Raw genomic sequence first — 23,283 nt, 5'->3', positions numbered from 1 at the left:
TGACTGTAGGTTGCATCCCTGGTTCCCAGATGATATGCATTTAGTTCTAGGTAACAGTGAAGCTCTGTACAAAAAATGAAGATATCTCAGTATAAATGCATTCTTTTTTACTTCTAGAAAGGAGAAATTCTTTTCCAAATTTCAATTAAAAATAAAAAGATGAAAGAGTTATTTTTCTTTACTTTGAAAATTTTCTAGCATTCTTTGTAAGAATTGTCGCTCTCCAAGGTCGTACGAAAACCAAGGCTACAGGTCCCTCGAGAGTCTTGCTTGTGTACCATTGAGCAGATCATAGATCTAATGTTTCTAAAATTAAGTAAAAGACTAATTGAGCATATTTGTTTAAGGACTTTTGGTATTTTATAAAATAAATTTATATGTTCTCTAATCTCTGAAAGGTGGTCAGATGCAGACCCTATTTTAAAGACCAGAAAATAAACGGGTTGGTATTATTTAATGTTGTAATCAGGAAAAGTTGTTTAGGAACCCAAGACTAGTGAGCGTTGTCAGGTGAAAGTGACTCCACATGTAGATTTTTTGCTTCTCTATTTGCTTCTTGCTGCCTCTATTTCCTGGTGACTCCTGACTCCCCAAAATAAGTTGGGCATTCAGACCTTTTTGGCTATGTTGAGCCATATTATAAGTTTGACAGTATTTTTTGTTTGGATAGCAGAATGGACAATGTTAAGAGCATGCTTGTTGTTGTTTAGTATTAATCTTTTTTTTTTTTTAGAAGAATGTCTTTGAAATGTGAAGGCAAGTCTAAGTACTGAAAACTATTTCGTCCTCCAGTCTGACTTGAATCTCCTTCCTGATGTAGCCCTTCCGTTTGCTACATCCTGAGTATAATTTTAATTTATTTAAAAAAAAAAATGGCTGCACTAGCTGGAAGAAGCCAGCTAAATTGCAAACGGGGTGAGAGGTTTGTTTACCAACCCAATAAACTTAGTGACTCAAGACTTTTGAAAGGATCTTGAGAAACAATGACTTTCTTCCTATACTCTGAGCTAGAATGGCCATTGGCAGGTACATAAGTTGATTTAATCTTCAGATTCGGCCAAAGCCTTAAGCTGAATTTTTGCAGTAGTCTGTTCATGAGAGCAAATCCTCTGTTCTTACAGTGGCAGTACAAGCTATTGCCTCTTGATGGTGCCATGCATTAAAAAATTATTCTTAGAATTTGAGAGATGTATGTTCTGACTCTTCACATAGTTCAGCTTCCTCAGGCTAAATGCTGAAATATAAAAAGCAACTTGGACTAAAAAGAGGCCCTGTATGCCCCTATGTCAGTTATAGAAGAAGTCTCATTCTTTTAAAATCATAAATATATGAACACTTGTTTCTAAATAAGAAATAAAACTCATAAACAAAATTTGTAGAAAAAAATACAAACTAAATGAAAACTGAAAATATATCAAGACCAACAAATATATAGGAGTGGAGGCCGGGCATGGTGGCTCACGCCTGTAATCCCAGCACTTTGGAAGGCCGAGGCAGGTGGATCACCTGCGGTCAGGAGTTCGAGACCACCCTGACCAACATGGTGAAACGTCATCTCTACTAAGAAAATACAAAATTGGCCGCGCATGGTGGCACATGCCTGTAATGCCAGCTACTTCGGAGGCTGAGGCAGGAGAATTGCTTGAACCCGTGAGGTGAAGGTTTCAGTGAGCTGAGATCGAGCCATTGCACTCCAGCCCGGGCAAAAGAGTGAAACTCTCAAAAAAAAAAAAAATACATATATATGTGTGTATATATATATGTGTGTGTGTGTGTGTGTGTGTTTGGAGATACATGAAGTGAAAGAGGACTATTGATTGTTTCCGGTAAAAGTGGTCCCCATATTTGTTGTCAAATTACTTTATATTTATTTATTATTCTTTTTTTGAGCAGAGTGTTGTCCAGGCTGGAGTGCAGTGGCATGATCTCGGCTCAGCCTGCTGAGTCGTTGGGATTACAGGTGCATGCCACCATGCCCGAGTAATTTTTGTATTTTTAGTAGACACAGGGTTTTGCCATGTTGGCCAGGCTGTTCTCGAACTCCTGGCCTCAAGTTATTTGCTCCCCTCAGCCTCTGAAAGTATTGGGATTACAGGTGTGAGCTACCATGCCTGGCCTAGTACATCTAAATTTAAAAGCTGACCATTTATTGAGCTACCATTTAAAAAATTTATCATCAGCTAATAGGTTTAGTGATTGTGCTGGCTAATTCACTCTTTTTTTTTTTTTTTTTTTTTCCTGAGATGGAGTCTCCCTCTGTCGCCTAGGCTAGAGTGCAGTGGCGCGATCTCAGCTCACTGAAACCTCCGCCTCCTGGGTTCAAACAGTTCTACTGCCTCAACCTCCCAAGTAGCTGGGATTACAGGTGCCCACCACCACGCCTGGCTAATTTTTGTATTTTCAGTAGAGATGGGGTTTCACCATATTGGCCAGGCTAGTCTGGAACTCCTGACCTCAGGTGATCTGCCCGCCTTGGCCGCCCAAAGTGCTAGGATTACAGGCGTGAGCCACCACGTCCAGGCTGCATTGGCTAGTTCTTATAATGTGAATTTCTGTTCCCCAGCTTGAGAAAAGATTATGGGAATATTTGCTGTAGAGAATATTTTTAAAGTTGGAGATTGATTTTTCAAAAAAAAAATCCAAAACAAACATTACAAGGGTAACACATCCAGCACTTTTTCTTTTGTCAGCCATCTCAATGTGCCAGTTAAGAAGATGTTTATTAGAAGTCACTTAAACAAAATAATCTCTTTACGTTGAATAATTGGAGATTCACATGCAATCATAAGACGTAATTCAGAGGGATCTTGTGTATCTTTTACCCAGTTTCCTCCAGTGGTAACATCTTGCCAAACTACAGGACAATATCAGAGCTAGGATATTGACATTGATACAGTGAAGATACAGAACAGTTCTTACACCACAAGGGTCTCTCATGTTGGCCTTTTATAGCCGCACCAGCTTCCCTTCTCCTTAACCCCTGATAACCACTGATTTCTTTTCCATTTCTATAATTTTATCATTTCAAAATACAACCATACAGCATGTAACCTGTGGGTTTGGCTTTTTTCACTCAGCAGAGTTCTGTGGAAATTGGGCAGGTTGTTGCAGTCACTGGTTCATCAGGTTTAAGACTAGGATACTTGAGGCAAAGAAAAATCCCAGAGACAGACTTCTGTGTGTTTCCTTGGGTCCCCAGTCTGCCTTCTTTCCACCTTTCAGAGTCTTCTTCTGTTTTTGCCTCCATATAACGTACAGGGTTCTGAGTTATACTTAGTGGGAGAAACAGGGAAAAGTATGTCTAATTCATCTTCCCTGAAGCCAAGTCAGTGAGATTAGTTTCCTAAAGTTGCAAATAGCCAAAAGCTTTGCTCTGGTGAAGTCTAATGACTGCAGGTTGAAAATTTTTGGTTTGGATAAACTGATATTTCTTATTCCAAATTGCTAAGACCCTATCCCAGCTCTGGGATTGTAATTTGGATTTTGAGGAAAGACAAAATTTTAAGAAAATGCTGAGTAGAATTAAAAGGAACAGATTTCTCATATGGTGATTATTCTTTCATTCTGATTATAGAATAACAAAGCTAAAGCTATGAAAGGTCATCTTTTCCATCAGATCACGAAGACCAAGGCCTAAATCATCTTAGGCAGAGATTTCAATTTACAAGTTGTCTTGGGAGAAAGGAATATTTATGCATACCTCTGAGATATTGTGGGTTTGGTTCCAGACCACCGCAATAAGGCAAACATCATCATAAAGCAAGCGATGCAAATTTTTTGGTTTCCCAGTGCATATTAAAGTTATGTTTACACTATACTGTAATCTATGAAGTATGCAACAGCATTATGTATAAAAATGTACATACCTTAATTTAAAAATACTTTATTGCTTAAAAAGATACTAACAATTATCTGAGCCATCAGTGAGTTGTAATCTTTTTGCTGGTGGAGGGTTTTGCCTTGATGTTGATGGCTGCTGACTGAACAAGCTGGTGGTTGTTGAAGGTTGGAGTGGCTGTGGCAATTTCTTTTTTTCTTTTCTTTTTTTTTTTTTTTTTTTTTAATGAATCTCACTTTGTCACCTAGGCTGGAGTGCAGTGGCTCGATGTTGGCTCACTGCTGCACCTCTGCCTCCTGACTTCAAGTGATTCTCTTGCCTTAGCCTCCCTAGTAGCTGGGATTACAGGCACTCACCACCACACCCAGCTAATTTTTTATATTTTTAGTAGAGATGCAGTTTCACCATGTTGGCCAGGCTGGTCTCAAATTCCCAACCTCAAGTGACCCACCCACTTCAGCCTCCCAAAGTATTGGGAATACAGGTGTGAGCCACTGCGCCCAGCCGGCTATTTTTTAAAATAAGATAGCAATGAAGTTTGCCACATCGATTCAACTCTTCCTTTCACAAAAGATTTATCTGCAACATGCAGTGCTATTTGGTTGCGCCTTACCCACAGTATAACTTTTTTCAGAATTGGAATCAGTCCTCTCAAACCCTGCCACTGCTTTATCAATTAAGCTCATGTAATATTCTAAATCCTTTGTTGTCATTTCAAAAATGTTAATAGCACCTTTACCAGGAGTAGATTCGATCTCAAGAAACCATGTTCTTGGCTCACCCATAAGAGCAATTCCTCATCAGTTCAAGTTTTATCACGAGATTTCACCAATTCATTCACATCTTCAGGTTCTACGTTTAATTATAGTTCTCTTGCTGTTTCTACCACATCTGCAGTTACTTCTTCCACTTAAGTCTTAAACCCCTCAAAGTCTTCCATAAGGACTGGAATCAACTTCTTCCAAACTCTTGTTCATGTTGATAAAAATACCAATGCTTCCTCTTCTGGACCAAAATGTTCTTAATGGCATCTAAAACGGTGAATTCTTTCCAGATGGTTTTTTGATTAGCTTTGCTCATATCTATCAGAGGAATCACTACCTATGGCAACTGTAGTCTTACAGAGTAGAGTGTATGTTTAAAATAAAAAAATTTGAATGCCAAAATTACCCCATGGGATGTAGAATGGATATTGTGTTATTAGGCATGAAAACAACATTTATTTCCTTGTGCATTTTTATCAGAGCTCTTGGGTGACTAGGTGTGTTGTCAGGGAGCAGTAATATTCATATATTTTAAAAATTATTTTAAGTTCTGGGATACATGTGTATAATATGCAGGATTATTACATAGGTAAACATATGCCATGGTGGTTTGCTGCACCTATCAACCCATCACCTAGGTATTAAGCCTGGCATGCATTTAGATATTTTCCTGATGCTCTCCCCACTTTCCCTGAGCAGTAATATTTTAAAGGATTTTTTTTTTTTTTTTTTTCCCCTGAGCAGTAGATCTCAACAGTGGGCTTAAAATATTCAGTAAACCATGGTATAAACAGATGTGGGGTCATCTAGGCTTTGTTGTTCCACTTAGAAAGCACAGGCAAAGTAGATTTAGCATAATTCTTAAGGGCCTTGGTATTTTTGGAATAGTCAGTGAGCATTGGTTTCAACTTAAAATCAGCACTGACTTTTGCCCCTAAAAACAGAGTCAACCTATCCTTTGAAGCTTTGAAGCCAGGCGTTGACTTCTCTTTAGCTATGAAAGTCCTAGATGGCATCTTCTTCCAATATAAAGCTGTTCTGTCCACATTGTTTGTTTGTTGTTTGTTTATTGATTGATTAATTGTGGCCCAGGCTGGTCTTGAGCTCCTGGCCTCAAGTGATCCTCCCACCTAGGCCTCCCAAAGTGCTAGGATTACCGGAGTGAGCCACTGGCCCAGCTGAAAACCTGTTGTTTCTTGTAGCCGCCTTCATCAATTATCTTAGATCTTCCCAATTGACTAGCTGCACCTTCTACTTCAGCACATTCTGTTTCACCTTGTACTTTTATGTTATGGAGACACTGTCTTTCCTTAAACCTTATGACCCAACCTCAGCTAGTTACAGATTTTTCTTCTGCAGCTTCTTCACCTCATTTAAGCTTCATAGAATGGAAGAGAGTTAGGGCCTTGCTCTGGATTAGGTTGTGGCTTAAGGAAGTGTTTGATCTATTTTGACCACTAAAACTTTCTTTACATCAGCAATAAGGCTGTTTCACTTTCTTATTATTTGTGTGTTCACTGAAGAATCACCTTTAATTTCCTTCAAGAACTTCTCTTTTGCATTTACAACTTGGCTAATTGGTACAAGAGAGCTCACTTTTGGCCTGTCTCATTTTTGGCATGCCTTCCTGTCAAAGCTTAATCGTTTCTAGCTTTTGCTTGCCTGGGCGACAGAGCGAGACTCCGTCTCAAAAAAAATAAATAAATAAATAAAAAATAAATAAATAAAATAAAGTGTGAGATCTGTAACTCTTTCAGTCGAACACTTAGAGGCTATTGTAGGGTTATTAACTGGCCTAATTTCAATATTGTGTCTTAGGAAATAGGAGGCCTGAAGAGAGGGAGAGAGACAGGGAAATGGCCTGTTGGTGGAGTGGTTAGAACATGTACAACATTTATTAATTAAGTTTGCTATCTTATATGGGCATGGTTTGTGGCGTCCAAAATGATTACAATAGTAATGTCAAAGATACTGATCAGATCATCATAACAGATATGATAATAATGAAAAAGTTTTAAATATTGTAAGAATTACCAGAATGTGACACAGAGATATGAAGTGAGCACATACTGTTGGAAAAATGTGCTTATAGACTTGCTCGCTGCGGGGTTTCCACAAATCACTTTGTAAAAAATGCACTATCTGCAGAGCACAATAAAGCAAAATGTAGTAAAATAAGATATGCCTGTAGTTACTTTCTTAACATTATTCTCAGATTTAGGAAGAAGACATGCCATTGTTTGTTTTGCTTTTTTTTTTTCTTTTTTATAGAGATGGGGTCTCACTATGTTGATGAGGCTGGCTTCAAGTGATCCTCCTGCCTCAGCCTCCTGATGTGTTGGAATTACAGGCGTGAGCCACTGTGCCCAGCCCTCTTTTGCATTTCTCTACATAAAACTTTGTGACATGCTTTTAAAATTTTAACACTGGCCGGGCACGGTGGCTCACGCCTGTCATCCCAGCACTTTAGGAGACTGAGGCAGGCGAATCACAAGGTCAGGAGATCGAGACCATCCTGGCTAACACGGTGAAACCCCATCTCTACTGAAAATACAAAAATTTAGCCAGACATAGTGGCACATGCCTGTGGTCCCAGCTACTTGGGAGGCTGAGGCAGGAAAATTGAACCCGGGTGGCCGGAGTTTTGCAGTGAGCCAAGGATCGTACAGCTGCAGGCTCCTAGCCTGGGTGACAGAGTGAGACTCCCATCTCAAAAAAAAAAAAAAAAAAAAAAAATTAAGCAGCATAATACTCTTTTATGGCGATATGCTCTCAAAAATAATTTGGTATTATACGTACTTTCAGGTTGACTATGTTATAGTCCTGTCCTTTTTTTACACATAGATTTCCTAGTTCTTTACCCCACTGGTTTCTTTATGCATTAAAAAGAAAATCTTATTTTTTTTAAAGGATAGGATATGTTTTCAAACATGAGGATTTAAAGGTCTTTATACCTCTCATATACTTATTTTGATTGAACTAAAGTATTTTAATGAGTTGTGTTTTATAGGCTGTAGTCTTTCAGAAGAAGCAAACAAGCTCTCTTGGAACTTGATCAAGCTAAAGTGAAAATGTAAAGAGATGACAATATGATTAAATTTTGGTGTGTTTTCTTTTTTTTTTGGAGACGGAGTCTCACTCTGTCGCCCAGGCTGGAGTGCAGTGGCCGGATCTCAGCTCACTGCAAGCTCCTCCTCCCAGGTTTAGGCCATTCTCCTACCTCAGCCTCCTGAGTAGCTGGGACTACAGGCGCCTGCCACCTCGCCCGGCTAGTTTTTGTGTTTTTTAGTAGAGACGGGGTTTCGCCATGTTAGCCAGGATGGTCTCGATCTCCTGACCTCGTGATCCGCCCGTCTCGGCCTCCCAAAGTGCTGGGATTATAGGCTTGAGCCACCGTGCCCGGCCACTGTTGTATTTTCTTTAATGGTATAGAGCAATAGCATAATCTCTTTAACAGAATGGGCTCAGGCACTGTGCAGACTTCCTTCTGGAACCCAGTCTATGTAAGAAAAACATCTGGCATGTTTTTCATAGATGCTGTATGGAAATTATGATAATACTGATCACATGAATTTCTTTGACTTAAGGCCAGCTTTTTTCAGTCAATAGGGAGAAATACACTTTTTTCTCCTTGACTGTTTTGGAGTCATTCATAATGTGCATTTTCTTTAAAATGATATATTTTTGTCTTTTAAGAATAGTTCACCTCCAACCTTAATATTTTTTAAAAGTAAAACATTTCATAGCCCACCCATCTGCTGGTTGATTTTAAGTAGAAAAACAGTGCAAAAAATCATCAGGAAAGGTCTAAAATATAGAGGATCCTAGATAAATGGTAATTGTGGTCAGAGATTTACTTGCATCTGCCTAACAAAACAGAGGTGGAAAAAACAAGTCAGAAAAATGTCATTGGCCAAAAAGTTAATAGGATTAATTAAATCAAGTTATATTACTTCAGAATGTGTTTAATGTAAATGAAAATCAAAATAGGCTGGGCATGGTAGCTCATTCCTGTAAATGCCAGCACTTTGGGAGCCAAGGTGGGAGGATCACTTGAGCCCAGGAGATTGAGGCTACAGTGAACCATGATCACATTATTGCACTCTAGCCTAGGTGACAGTGCCAGACCCTGTCTCAAAAAGGAAGAAAATAAAAATAAATAAACATTAATTTAGCATATGTTAGTAATTAAATATATACTTACTTTATATTTTGTCTGTTTTTAAAGTACAAATAAAATAGGCACATAGCCAGAAATAGTAGTAGAGGCAAGTGGATTTGAGGGAAATGTTGACACAGGTGAGTAACACTGAATATTTATTCAATTTTTTTTTTTTTTTTTTTTAAAGCAGGGTCTCCCTCTGTCACCCAAGCTGGAGTGCAGTGGTGTGGTCACAGTTCAGTGCAACCTCCGCCTCCCCAGCTCAAGTGGTCCTCCTGCCTTGGCCTCCTGAGTAGCTGGGACTACAGGCGTGAGCCACCATGCCCAGCTAATTTTTGTATTTTCTGTAGGCAAGATGGTGTTTCACCATGTTGCCTAGGCTAGTCTGTAACTCCTGGCCTCACATGATCCCCCACCTTGGCCTCCCAAAGTGCTGGGATTATAGGTGTGAGCCACCAGTCCTGGCCGTTTATTCAATTTTTATTTTATTTATTTTTTAATTGGAAAGCTACCAAACCACAATAGGTTTAGAGAGACTTCTGAGTAATCATAATTTTTATTTGTATTTTTTTTTGTGTGTGATAGTAATTTTAAAGATGCAGATGAGGAATTGGTTCATGAGATAAGAATAAAAGAACTAAATTTCTTCTTCTAAGTATGAGTAAGGCAGAATATGAGAAAAGTTCCTCAGGTATTTGAATGATGCGGGCCCTCAGTAAGGTGGGGTCACCCATATCTCTGAAGTTTAAGGTGGAGCCAGGGGCAATGTGAATAGAAGCCTGGGCTTTATGTCAAGGGTGAAGTATGTGTCCTTAATAAGACAGTGGATTCTTTGGAGGGTAGTTCTTTCTAGAAGCTACTCCACTGGACTTAGTATGCTGGAGGGAATATATGTTGCTCTGTAGTGGTGAGCATGGGAGGACCAAATGACAAGATGCCTTTCTCCCCAGGTTACTATGACAACTGGGCAGAGCTCTGTTGCCAGGGGCAGAGGCAGGTGGACCACACGGCAGGGAGTTGGTGGCCCTGAGGGAATTCTCTGTCCTTCTAGATAGCCAAAGAAACCCCACAGATTTTTCAGGGAGTCATTTGGCTACATAACAACATATTTTTCCTGTATTTCCTTTCCCTGAAAATAATTGGGTTTAGTTTTTAGGTGTGCTTGTTAATCAGTATTAGAGATGGTCCCTCGGGGTCTACAAGATAATTATCTAGTTCACTTCACGCTTTTGACAGAAACCATCCTAACCATGACTGACAAACAGTGAGCACCTGCTTCAAGACTGGCACCGCCTTTAGACTTGAAAGCACATAGTGCATCACGTGTTCTCACACACAGTTCCTTACTGAATTCTTCCAGGATCCCAAGGGGAAGTCCTAATCTTCTCATCTCTGTTTTATAGACCATTGTAATTGAGGCTTGAAAGGTTGAACTTGATTAAAAAAAATAATAACTGTGTTATAGGTCTGGTAGATGCCAGAACTTCAAATCCAACTCTGTGTTCTTTCAACTTAAGCTGTTATACAGATTCTGCTCTTAAAGTCCAGCTGGACACAGTGGCCCACACTTGTAATCCCAGCACTTTGGGAGGCCGAGGCAGGCAGATCACTTGAGGTGAGGAGTTCGAGACCAGCCTGGCCAAGATGACAAAACCCCATTTCTACTAAAAATATAAAAATTAGTCGGGTGTGGTGGCAGGCACCTATAATCCCAGCTACACGGGAGGCTGAGGTGGGAGAATTGCTTGAACCCAAGAGGAGGCGAGGGTTACAGTAAGCCAAGATTGCAACACTGCACTACAGCCTGGGTGAGAGAGTGAGACCCTGTCTCAAAAAAAAAAAAAAAAAGGTCCAAGAGTTCTGTGGAGGTAAGAAGTCAATTTATTCCACAAATCATTAAAATAATAAGAAGACAGAGAGAGGCACCGAGCCTACTGTAGTCCTGATATCTTTATTTCTAAGCACTTCGCTTATTTCTGGTCATTTTACTTCTAATTTTCCTGGGGAAAGTGCGGAATGCCCCTTCTCATTCAGGGCGTCCAGTCTGCATAAAGGCAGGAGCATGCTGCCCCAGATTGCAAAGCGCTGGGAATGAGTGGAGTTGGAAGTGCTGAGCATTAGCGGCTTCTTGGAGATTGGGAATGTGGGTGTGGTGGGGGTGAGAGGGGAAGCAGGGAAGTAGAAGGGTAGATCTACTGGATAATCTGATCAAGATTGCTTTTTGTTTATTTTGAGGGGAGAGAGGGACTTGAGTGCAGTTTCAGACAGAAGGAATCACTAGAGAGGAAAAGGTGTAGAAGGAGTAATCAATAGAGCAAAGCCACAGGACAGTGGGAACAGGGTGCAGTGGTGCAGGCAGAGGCCTTGCTCTTGGAAAGACTGAGACTCTCCTCAGATAACTGAGCTAATGCTCGTGCTGTTTACTGTGTCCCAGACACCATTCTAAGTATCGTATATGAACAGTCATGCATTGGTTAACGATGGGAATGTGTTGCTGAGAAATGCATTATTAGGCGATTTCATCATCTTGCAAAAGTATATTATGAAAGAGAACAGCAATGATTTTTCCTATTATCTACAATGGCCACTAGTTGCATGAGAGCGGGCTCTCTAATTAGGTTTCTAAATCTCTCTGTGCCTCACTTTCCTCATCTGTTAAATGGGGATTAGATAAAACCACCCCCACAAAGTTATGAAAAATAAAAATTTAAAAAAAGATGGGGGTTGTGTCTGGCACTCAGCAAGCACTCTATGAGTTTTAGCTAACTGCTGTTGACTATTTTGCTCTGGGGATAGGTGGGAATCATTTAAACGTGTGAGAATTCTAAAGTAGACAGTAACCCTTTCACTTGGGGTCTGATGTAATGTGTGAAGAGATTGGCTTTCTGTTTTTTTTTAAAGTCATTTATTTATTTGAGACAGTGTCTCACTGTCAAACAGGCTGGAGTGCAGTGGTGTGATCTCAGCTCACTGTAATCTCTGCCTCTCAGGCTCAAGCGATCCCTCCACCTCAGCCTCCCAAGTAGCTGGGATTGCAGGTGTGCGCCACCTCGCCCAGCTAATTTTTGTATTTTTGGTAGAGACAGGATTTCACCATGTTGGCCAGGCTGGTCTCAAACTCCTGGCCTCAAGTGATCCACCGCCTTGGCCTCCCAAAGTGCTGAGACTATAGGCATGAGCCACCGCACCCAACCTTAAAAGTCTGAGCTACCTTTGGGAGGGTCACCCCATGGGTAAGCTAGGGATTCCTCAACGTGTTTTGCGTTAGGTTTGTTTACATCAGCATCACTACAAACGCATGAGTAATATGTTGCACTATGATGTTACAACAGCTATTATGTCATTAAAAAATAGGAATTTTTCAGCTCCATTATAATCTTTTTTTTTCCTTTGTGTTTTTCGGGTTAGAGAATGGCAGGTGACACCCATTATAATTTTATGGGACTACCTTTGTCTATGTAGCACTTTGTTAACTGGAATGTTGTTATGTGTGCAGATATTTTGGTCAATGATGGACCACAAATATGATAGTGGTCCTATATGATTGTAATACCATATTTTTAGTGTAGTTTCTATGTTTAGGTCTGTTTAGATACAGAAGTACTTACCATGGTGTTACAATTGCCTACAACATTCAGTGCAGTAACATGCTTAGCAAGTTTGTAGCCCAGGCACAATAGACTATACAATATAGGCTAGGTATGTAGTAGGCTAATACTATATAGGTTTGAGTAAGTACACCCTGATGTTTGCACAAAAATGAAACAGCCTAACCTTGCATTTCTTAGAGCATATCCCCATTGTTAAGCGACACATAACTGTATACATTCATATATCTAAATCTTCGTGATAACCCAAGAAGGTAGATATTCTAGTAATCCTGTTTTATACATGAGGAAACGGAGACACAAAGAAGCTAAATAGCTTGGCCAGGGTCACACAGGTAGCTACAGAACCCAGATTCAGACCTAAGTGGTCTGGCTCCAGAGTTCATGCATTTAGCCACTATAGTACATTGAAGAAAGGAGGACTAGATGGACAAAGATAGAGAAGGGAAGTCTAGGGAATTTAAGCAGAATGGCCTAGGTCTCCTTAGGCCGTGTGTTTGTGTATGTAAGTGTATTGAGCGTGTTTGAGAAGTGGGTATTGAAAATCAATGAGTGGTAAATGCTGTGCTAGTTATTCACATATGTCTCACTCTCAGTACGGTTATCTATTATTCTTCAGGAGAATAGGCATATAGCATACAAAATGTCAATAGTAATCTGCACATAACAAATGTTGGTTAGTGGCTGTCACATTCTCCAATAACTTAAACTTGCCTCCAGAGCAGACACAGTCACACAAAGCCATTACACTTTTGTTTCCTCTTTCCAGCTCAGCCCTACCGGTGGTGCACACATATGTGCGTATGCTTTTTAAACTAAGAGTAGCAGAGTAAAGTGTTTTCCTGACCACAAGCCTGAAGGCAAACTTCCCAGCCAGTGTATAAAATAAAATAATGTCTGGCTGAGAAGCTAGACATTGAAATGACTTCCATAAAGATAATTTGTAAAACCAAATGATAAAAACCCCTTACTTTTATATACAAATGAGCTCATTTGTCCTAAACTGATAAAAAAAAAAAAAACAATACTAAGGCAATGTTTGTGTAAATGTGAAAGCCAGTGACAAGGCTGAAGAGCAGTGTCTCCACACAAGATTTCCCCCACATCTGACACCAACCTCAAGTTCTGGGGTTTCCTAGACCACCCTCAGATTCGATAATTCACTAGAAAGGCTCACAAAACCCACTGACAGCTATTATAAGCACAGTTACGTTTCACTATAGGGAAAGGATACAGATAAAGATTAGCTGAAGAAAGAGACACACAGGGCAGTGTCCAAAGAGTTCCAAAGGTAACACTTCCATGTCCTTTTCCTGTAGGTCAGAATGTGTTACTCTAACAGCATTAAGCATTGGTAGGTGATAGTGTGCACATGATAGGGAGGCTTACCCAAGCTGTAGTACCCACAGGTTTTTTGTTTGTTTGTTTATTTTTTGAAAGTCTTGCTTTGTTGCCCAAGTTGGAGTGTAGTAGCACGACTGGGCTCACTCTAACCTTTGCCTCCTGGGTTCAAGCAGTTCTCCTGTCTCACCCTCCTGAGTAGCTGGGACTACAGGCGCCCACCACCACTCCCGGATAATTTTTGTGTTTTTAGTAGATACAGGGTTTAACCATATTAGGCTGATCTCAAACTCCTGACCTCTGGTGATCCACACGCCTCAACCTTCCAAAGTTTTGGGACTACACGTGTGAGCCACCGTGCCCAGCTATTTCTTTCTGTTTTGTTTTTTTTGAGACAGGGTTTCCCTCTGTCTCTCAGGCTAGAGTGCAGTGGTGCTATATCGGCTCACTGCAACCTCTGCCTCCTGGGCTCAAGTGATCCTACAGCCTCAGCCTCCCAAGTAGCTGGGACTACAGGCATCAGCCACCACGCCTGGTTAATTTTTGCATTTTTTGTAGAGATGGGGTTTTGCCGTAGTTTTGTTTGTTTGTTTGTTTGTTTTTGAGATGGAGTCTTGCTCTGTCTCCCAGGCTGGAAGTGCAGTGGCGCGATATCAGCTCACTGCAACCTCCACCTCCCGGGTTCAAGTGATTCTCCTGCTTCAGCCTCCTGAGTAGCTGGGATTACAGGCGCCTGCCACCATGCCCGGCTAATTTTTGTATTTTTAGTAGAGACACGGTTTCACCATGTTGGTCAGACTGGTCTCACACTCCTGACATTGTGATCCGCCCGCCTTGGCCTCCCAAAGTGCTGAGGCATGAGCCACCGTGTGAGCCACCATGCCCGGCCCTGCCGTAGTTTTTATTGAGACTTCCATCACATAAGCATTACTGATTAATCAGTTTCCCACATGGTTAATTTCAGTCTCCAGGTTGACTGATACCCCATAACCCAAGGCCCCCACACTAAATCACATAATTAGTCTTTTTGGAGTGGCCAGCTATACCCTGAGATCATCACATGTGGCCCACTCTACGCTAAACAAAGACACTGCAGTTGAGTACAACATAGATTATCTCCCTGACGCCAACGGCAAAGGTCAGACCTCTCTTTGGGCAAAGACAAATTATTTATTACCCAATAAGTAACTGAGCTTTCTTTAGTAGGATGCCTGAGTCCCTCATCTCTTAAGTTTTGGAAAAGTGTTCTGCCTGAAATTGCATATGGTTTATTAGTCATAACGTAGAAGTCCATTAATAAAATTTAAAAAATTATCTCCAAGACTTAAATGCAGTTCTATTTCTTTCTTACACTCCAGGACTAGTGTGGGCTAAAAGAGGCCTCTGCTCTACGTTTCCTCACTTTGCGCCCAGCCCCGATGGAACCAACACCATCCGGAGAGCCACTGTGCCATGTTAGAGCAAGGCATGTGACGAATCGTGCCCTGGCTGTTGTTCATGCAGAAGTGATACACCTTGCTTTTCACACTTCATTGGCCGGTAGAAGTCTGTGGGCCATATCCAGTTTGAGGGTGAGGAAGAGAGGAGCCATCTTACCCTGTGTCCAAAAAGAGGTGAACTGATCGTAGTAGCCCAGTTACTACCTTCAAGGATTTATCTCTAAAACAGAGAGACCCATATAACCAACTTTGAGCCATTGCTTCTGTTTTCCCTCCTTTCTGTCATTACCTAATTGAAACATCAGGGTTTGTACATGGAATCCTGGAAACTCTGCATACGTGCTGTCAGCACCAGCTTTTCTCATTCCGCCACTCACTTTTAGACCAGGGTTCCTGACTCTTGTTATTTCCAAAACTTACTTTAGGGCTGTTGTAATCCCTAAGAGGAAGACATGTGGCCCATTTCTGTGCAGGTACCTCATCCCTCTTCCCCCAAAAGACCCCATCTCTCTAGCCACATACTAGTTTATCTCTGATCATACCATGATATGCCATGGCTCTATGCCTTTACTTCTGTGGTGCTTTTGTGGAAATGCCCTGCCCAACCCAGTGTCCCAGTAGACCAGACAGATGCATATTTATCCTTGAGGACTTAAATTTGTTTTTGTGTACTGTTTCCCCATCTGAACTCATAGGTTGTCTATAAACTTCTGTTATCACTGCTTTTATAACTGATCACCTATTTGTGCCTCCTATTAAAGAACTGAGGGTAGAAATGCTATGTTTTGCTGTGTGCAGTGTGTCATGTGAGAGGCAAAGGTGAGAGGAGGATTGCTTGAGTCCAGGAGCTTGAGACTAGCCTGTGCAACATAGCAAGACGCCATCTTTCTTCCAAAAAATGAAAAAATTAGCTGGGCAAGGTTGCATGCCTGGAGTCCTAGCTACTCTGGAGGCTGAGGTGGGAAGATCCCTTGAGTCCAGGAGGCCAGGCTTACAGTGAGCTATGAGTGCACCACTGTGCTCCAGCCTGGGTGACATTGACAGACTTTGTCTCAGGAAAAAAAAGAAAAACATTTTCATCTTGCCATCTTTTTTCGTTTATGGCTCCCCAGCGTGCTACTAGACAATAAGTAAGTTAGTAGACCTTTGTTGAACTGAAGGTTATGGAGACAGCGAAGTCCTGGGGCTCACAGAAGAGAGAAATCAAGTCACACCAGTTATTGAATGTATTTTTTTATTATACTTTAAGTTCTAGGGTACATGTGCACAGCGTGCAGGTTTGTTACATATGTATACTTGTGCCATGTTGGTGTGCTGCACCTATTAACTCATCATTTACATGAGGTATATCTCCTAATGCTATCCATCCCCCCTCCCCCCACCCCACGACAGACACCGGTATGTGATGTTCCCCTTCCAGAGTCCAGGTGTTCTCATTGTTCAGTTCCCACCTATGAGTGAGAACATGCGGTGTTTGGTTTTCTGTGCCTGCGATAGTTTGCAGAGAATGATGGATTCCAGCTTCATCCATGTCCCTACAAAGGACATGAACGCATCCTTTTTTATGGCTGCATAGTATTCCATGGTGTATATGTGCTACATTTTCTTAATCCAGTCTATCATTGATGGACATTTGGGTTGGTTCCAAGTCTTTGCTACTGTGAATAGAGTCGCAATAAACATATGGTCACACCAGTTACAATAGGTCCTCCTAAAAAAAAAAATCCCATTTCAACTAAATTATATCTAAAAATTAAAGGTTGACCTTTTGTTTTAAGTAATATGTGACCCAACATACTTAGTTATAACAAAAGGTTTTTAGCAAAGATTTCACCTGTGCTTAAGTGTCAGCAATTGGTTTTCTCCATAATGTATGTATTTGTGCAGTATGTGTACCATCCGTGACCTAGACTGGTTGGTGTCAGTTACAAGGGCCCTGGATGGGTATAAGAGATGGATGGTACCCTCTCCTGAGGGCTGTGAATCTGCAGTGGGAACAATGTCACACACATTCCTCTAAAGATGGAAAAAAGCTCAGAGGTCAAAAAACTTACCCCTAGCCCATCACCTTTTTTTTCCCCCTTTAACCTCTAAGTGAAAAACTGCACACAGTTTTCTTCGGGTATACTGTCTAAAATCTTGTGTCTCCTTCAACATTTCCTTTGATATATATGGGAGATAGAGATGAAGAAAACGAGAAATGGGAAGGGCGAAAAAAATAAAAATGTATGTAAAATAATTTGATTCAAGATGACCTATTTTCTAAATTCTTAGCACTGATATTTTGGACCATTAAGGTATGTAGACTCTGTGCTAGTGACTTTTCAAGAGAATGAACAGTAGATTGCTGGTTTGGAAAGGTGGGTAGGATTTGGAAATCTCAGAGGGCAGCCAGCCTCTCGACTCATTAAATAGCAGGTTGTTAAGTGAAGCTTCAAAGGAAGTTTGGTTTTAAGTGGGGAGACGGACATCACAGTTTGCCAGGACCAATCCCAGTTTGCATTTGAGGTTCCAGCATCATTGTTAACAGTGCCCTCTGATTCTTGAAAGGTTCTGGTCTGGAATGGTTGTTCTGGATTTGGGTCAAGCAGGTTGGAGGCTATCGGCATGATGGAAGGAAGAAGACTCCAGAGTGCAGAAGGCTGAAGGGAGAATTATCTTATGAGAGTAATTTCTGTTCAGAGTTTTCCTTTAAAGGCTTCTTGTAATGCTTTCTGAAATGCCTTACAGACTTTCTTCTGACGCACTTTGGACATCAGTTTATTTTTCTTTGGTGCAGCTTGTATAGGGCCAATGTGTCTCAGCGCAACCTGGATTTCTTTTAAACTCGTGGGCAGCAATGCTGCATGTGTCAGTAATTCAAACTTGGACAGATTGGCTGTGAATGGGGTGATAAGAATAGAGAGAAACACATACCAGTAGACCAAACTTCCTGTGCACAAGCCTTTGAATACTGCGTTTCACTGTCTGAAATAGCATTCATCTTAAGGCTGGGATCATTTATTCCCTTTGGAATTAAGCAATACCACTGGCAGAAAAAGAAACTATTTTGGGAAGGCCATGTGGGAGGAATTTTTCTATGTATTCCAGGCTAGACAGAAATATCTTTCATGCTTTTGAACACCACACCTTAGAGCCCAGGTAATTGGAAATGGACAACTTGCAGATAATCTCAATTATTTATGCCAAGGCTAATGTATACGTGTTATACTAAAAAGATTAGGAAAGACTGAGTTTAGATGCTTCAACTTTATTACCTAAGTGGCAGAAAAAGAACTTTTCTTTAGAGACTCACCTCTAATATAGACGCTATTGAGAAGTAAAATGCAGCATCTTGTCCGTCTCCCTCTCCTTACGTATGCTCTTGGAGGTTGTTTTTGCATATGCCCCTGTAGACTTTTCCAGATTGTTGCAGAAGTTTAAAATAAGGCAATGAAGGCTATGTCCCCCCACCCCCCTGCTTCCTCCCTATAAAGCTGAGGTGGGCAGGGCTTGGCAGCTGGTGGAAACTGCAGAGATAAATAGTACCAGGGCTCCTGGATGGACAGGGTGCAGAAGAGCCCAAGATGAGAGTGTGTAGCCATGAGTGCCTGCCGTGGGAAGAGACCATGAGGATGGAGCTGCAGCTGGAGTCCAGAAGTTCAGGCAGTGAAAGGGAGGTGCGAGCTTGTAGGAAGTAGTTTATTAGTCCTTTTGATGAAGCTATTGCTCTTTTATTTTTTTGTTGGGGGATTACTTTAAAGGGCAAATGTAAGTCCGATATACCTTAAATATCTGTCTTGTCATTTAAGTAATGTATTTAATGGAACCTAAGGAGTTATGTTGGTCTGTTCTATTTGACTTTTCTACTTGTTAATAGCATCAACTAATAAAGAGCTAATTGTCTTATAAAGTTTGTCTTTACAAATTAGCTGCAATTGAAATGAGAACAGCAATCCAGTGATGCTTAATATTTTTCTGCTTTATTGCTGATAAGCAGTTTGGAAAATGTTTTTCTATGGAGAGCGTGTGAAGCCTCTTCTCAGTGTGGTAAATGTGATCACAACAGATGGTTTTTGTTTTTAGTTCTTTTTTCACTTTGGCCTTGGAATTAACGTGAAAGGTAAAGATGTTGAGATTTCCTACCTCAAGCAATGCTGTCTAGGTTTATGAGAAGCAGAGAAGCATTTCGTAAATTATATCCTGTTGCTCACAAACTATATAATTAACTTACTTAAAGTTCAAAATCATAAATATCTATCTGTTGCATGGGGAGTCTGGTAAGATTGCAGTACTGTTTTAGACATCAATGGCCTATGTATTTATTTTTAAAAAACAAATTTTATTTTCTAGCTAAATTAATCAAAGATTTAATGACCTCTGAATTTGAGTTACATCGGTATCTATCTGGACTTAATGTGAAATGTTCTTCATTTTAGTGCAACATTCTTTTTTATAATTTTAATTATATAAGAAATTAGTAGGCCGGGCGCGGTGGCTCAAGCCTGTAATCCCAGCACTTTGGAAGGCTGAGACGGGCGGATCACGAGGTCAGGAGATCGAGACCATCCTGGCTAACACGGTGAAACCCCGTCTCTACTAAAAAATACAAAAAACTAGCCGGGCGAGGTGGCGGGCGCCTGTAGTCCCAGCTACTCGGGAGGCTGAGGCAGGAGAATGGCGTAAACCCAGGAGGCGGAGCTTGCAGTGAGCTGAGATCCGGCCACTGCACTCCAGCCTGGGCGACAGAGCGAGACTCCGTCTCAAAAAAAAAAAAAAAAAAAAAGAAAAAAATTAGTAGAGAAAGACCTTTATATGGTGACCAGGCATTAAAAAGTTTTGAAAATTTTCAACATTTTCAAGAAAAAAAATTGAAGACATAGATAAGTCTTTTAAATTAAAAGATTCAGTAAGTAGCTGTTTTTGTCTTTGTGGGTCTAGCACACAGTCTAACAGTAGGATAATATTTAGGAAGTTAGAGAATTAATTTTAAGCACAAATATTAAGTCAGTAGTGATGAAAAAGCTAGATATTGTTGAAGGTAGATAAGTAGAGGGTGGGAAGGAGGATAGACAGGAAATGGAGGTTTAAAAAAAAATGAGTTTGGTGCAATGGCATGTGCCTGTAATCTCAGCGACTTTTGGGAGGCTGAGGCGGGAGGATCACTTGAGTCCAGGAGTTAAAGTGAGCTATGATTGTGCCACTGAACTCCAGCCTTTGGGACAGAGTAAGACCTTGTCTTTCTCCCTAACCCCACCCTTCAGAAACCTTGGGGAATTGATAAGTCATGAAAACACTTACTGAGTGCTGATGTGTGCTAGGGCCAGCCTGTGATATACCCATAAAGGGGAGAGAGTAGAAGCCAGAATTGAGTTTGGCAGGAAAGTTGGGCATTGTTAAACCCCATTTCACCTGGATCTTTAAATGCATCAGTCAAAGATTATGAAAATCATCACCAGCCAAGTGTTTGTGGGTTTATGTAAGGAATGCAAGCACCAGTTGTCCCAGCCTCTTCAGTCTTTTTTATTTGGAGTTGTGTTCATTCTCACAAACTCCCTGACCTCCCCCTCCTCTCTGTGTTCTAGGAGAGACAGCGTCTGGAGACCATCCTCAGTCTCTGTGCTGAATACACAAAGCCTGACAGTCGCTTATCTACTGGGACCACTGTGGCAGATGTGCAGAAAATCAACAAGGAGCTTGAGAAGCTGCAGCTCTCTGATGAGGAGTCTGTGTTTGAAGAAGCCCTCCTGAGCCCTGACACAAGATACAGGTGCCACCGGAAAGACTCCCTCCCTGATGCAGACTTGGCAAGCTGTGGGAGTCTCACTCAGAGCAGTGCCAGCTTCTTTACCCCCAGGAGCACCAGGAATGATGAACTACTCAGCGACCTCACCCGGACTCCGCCACCACCATCCTCCACCTTTCCAAAAGCTTCCAGCGAATCCTCTTATCTAAGTATCCTACCAAAGGTAATGTTGGCCCAGCAAAGACATTAGGATTTAAGGCCTAGGGCTGTACATATGCTTTGACATGGAAACTGGTGATTTTATCATGCTGATTATCCAGGATGTTTTCAGTGAAGTTTCAATTTAAGAGGTCATTAGCTGAGCAAGGTGCAGCAAATTAGGGTGTTTACTGTAAAGTAACAAATTTGCACTGTAAAAAAATGTAGCAGCACAGAAAGTAGAAAGAAAGAACATTTCTCTTCTCCCTGCACCCTTTCAATTGTGCACCTGAGTAATAAGCAGGTGTAAAACTGGTGCTAAAATTGTCTTACCTGTCTTCCCAATATTTTCTGTGTATATATGGCTGTTATAGGCATAGACAGACAGACACACATACATAGTGTTCTGTACTTTTCTTCCCTCACTAAATGCCTTGGGCATCTTTGCATATTAGTATACACAGCTCTACCTCATTCTTTTTCATGACCAGTTGCTTTTCTTTTGTTTGAAGCTACCATTTATTTTCAGGTTTTTTTGCTAATAAAATCCATATGCAGCAAATATTGTAGCATATATATATTTGCACAATTCTGCAAATGTGTCTGTGGGATCACTTACTAAAAGTGGAATTGCTGGGTCAAAGAGTTTGTGTATTTTCCATTTTACTCAATATTTCCAAACTGTACTTCCAAAAGACCATATTAAAAAAAGAGCCTATATATCCAGGTGACACTTTGACTAAGTTTATATGCACACCTTGTTCTCCATATACTTGCCAAGGTTGCATATTGTCAAAATTTTTCAATTAGCCAAATTGATAGAAGTTTAATTTGCTTTTCTTTAATTATGCATCAAATTGGGGATCTTTTCATATTTTTAGTTATTATTTGTAATTTTGACCCACTTATTCATGTTCTTCACCCATTTTTTTAATTGTTTTATTTGTCTTGTATTTTACTGAGTAGTAAGAGCTGTTTGTGGTAAGCAGATTAGCCTTTTATCATAAGTAGTCTTTATTTTGACTTTATATTTTTTGGACATAAAAGATTTATTTGTACACATAAGTACTACTTAGTCTTCTGATTGTGTATGTTGGTTTAAAAATGTTGTCCTTGGCCGGGCGCCGTGGCTCATGCCTATAATCCCAGCACTTTGGGAGGCCAAGGCGAGCGGATTACGAGGTCAGGAGATCAAGACCATCCTGGCTAACACGGTGAAACCCCGTCTCCACTAAAAATACAAAAAATTCCCCGGGCATGGTGGCGGGGGCCTGTAGTCCCAGCTACTCCGGCGGCTGAGGCAGGACAAGGGCGTTGAACCCGGGAGGCCGGAAGATTGCAGTTGAGCCAGATTGCGCCACTGCCCATCCAGCCTGGGGACAGAGCAAGACTCCCGTCTCGAAAAAAAAAAAAAAAAAAGTTGTCCTTTAAGGATTTATTAATGGAGTTTAAGGAAAAATCTTTTTAAATGTTTTTTTCTTTTCTTTTTCTACAGGACTCAGAACCCCGAAATCTTTTGTTATTACATTTTTTTCACACAGGTTAAAAAAAAATGAATTTTTTCTAAACAATTTAGGTTTTAAGGTTTTAAATTTCTCCACTTTTCTTTTAAAAATGATTTGAAGGAGCTTACAATGAAAGATGTAAATTTTATTAGAATAACAAAAATAGTAAATAGGAGGAAAAAGCAGATACCGTATTCACGAGGTGGATTTTCTTATTTAGGAATAAGTAGGATTAATGTATTGATTTGTTTAATTCACAGTTACTATTAAGTTCAACTGTGAGATTCTTTAGTTAATCTTTTGTTATAAGAGAAGGACACATTGACTGTTGAAGAGAAAGATACTGTCATGGTACTAAATCCTGGCAGTAATTTATCACATGGACATTATTCAGGAGAGTTTGTGTGTTTGTTTAGCTACAGCAAGACTTTTGAACTGAATGTTCCTAGTCAGAAATCATTATCTTCATAGTGAGTTTTTCCATCATACACATCAGGACTTTGGACTGTTGAATACATGTTGGACAACAATTCCTTCTTTTTTCTTTCTTTCTTTTTTTTTTTGAGACAGAGTCTTGCTCTGTCACGCAGGCTGGAGTGCAATGGTGCGATCGAGGCTCACTGCAACCTCTGCCTCCCAGTTCAAGCGATTCTTCTGCCTCAGCCTCCCAAGTAGCTGGGACTACAGGTGCACACCACCATGC

At 40.7% G+C, this 23,283-nt stretch overlaps 1 protein-coding gene across 10 annotated transcripts in view; it reads left to right on the top strand.

Moving 5' to 3' along the window:
• The window catches only part of PHLDB2 (pleckstrin homology like domain family B member 2), a 91,892-nt gene that overhangs the window by 6,744 nt on the left and 61,865 nt on the right, over positions 1–23,283 (top strand). For all 10 annotated transcript variants that reach the window (XM_017887783.1, XM_017887784.1, XM_017887782.1 and 7 more), the window contains exon 2: positions 20,717–21,100. In XM_017887783.1, coding sequence (XP_017743272.1) covers positions 20,717–21,100 — 384 coding nt within the window. The remainder of the gene's footprint in view (positions 1–20,716; positions 21,101–23,283) is intronic.

The sequence above is a fragment of the Rhinopithecus bieti genome, unplaced genomic scaffold (genome assembly GCF_001698545.2).
Source record: "Rhinopithecus bieti isolate Rb0 unplaced genomic scaffold, ASM169854v2 scaffold_17936, whole genome shotgun sequence".
Taxonomy (NCBI): Eukaryota; Metazoa; Chordata; class Mammalia; order Primates; family Cercopithecidae; genus Rhinopithecus; species Rhinopithecus bieti.
The sequence above is the reverse complement of the archived record's forward strand: the minus strand, read 5'-3'. Positions and strand labels throughout refer to the sequence as shown.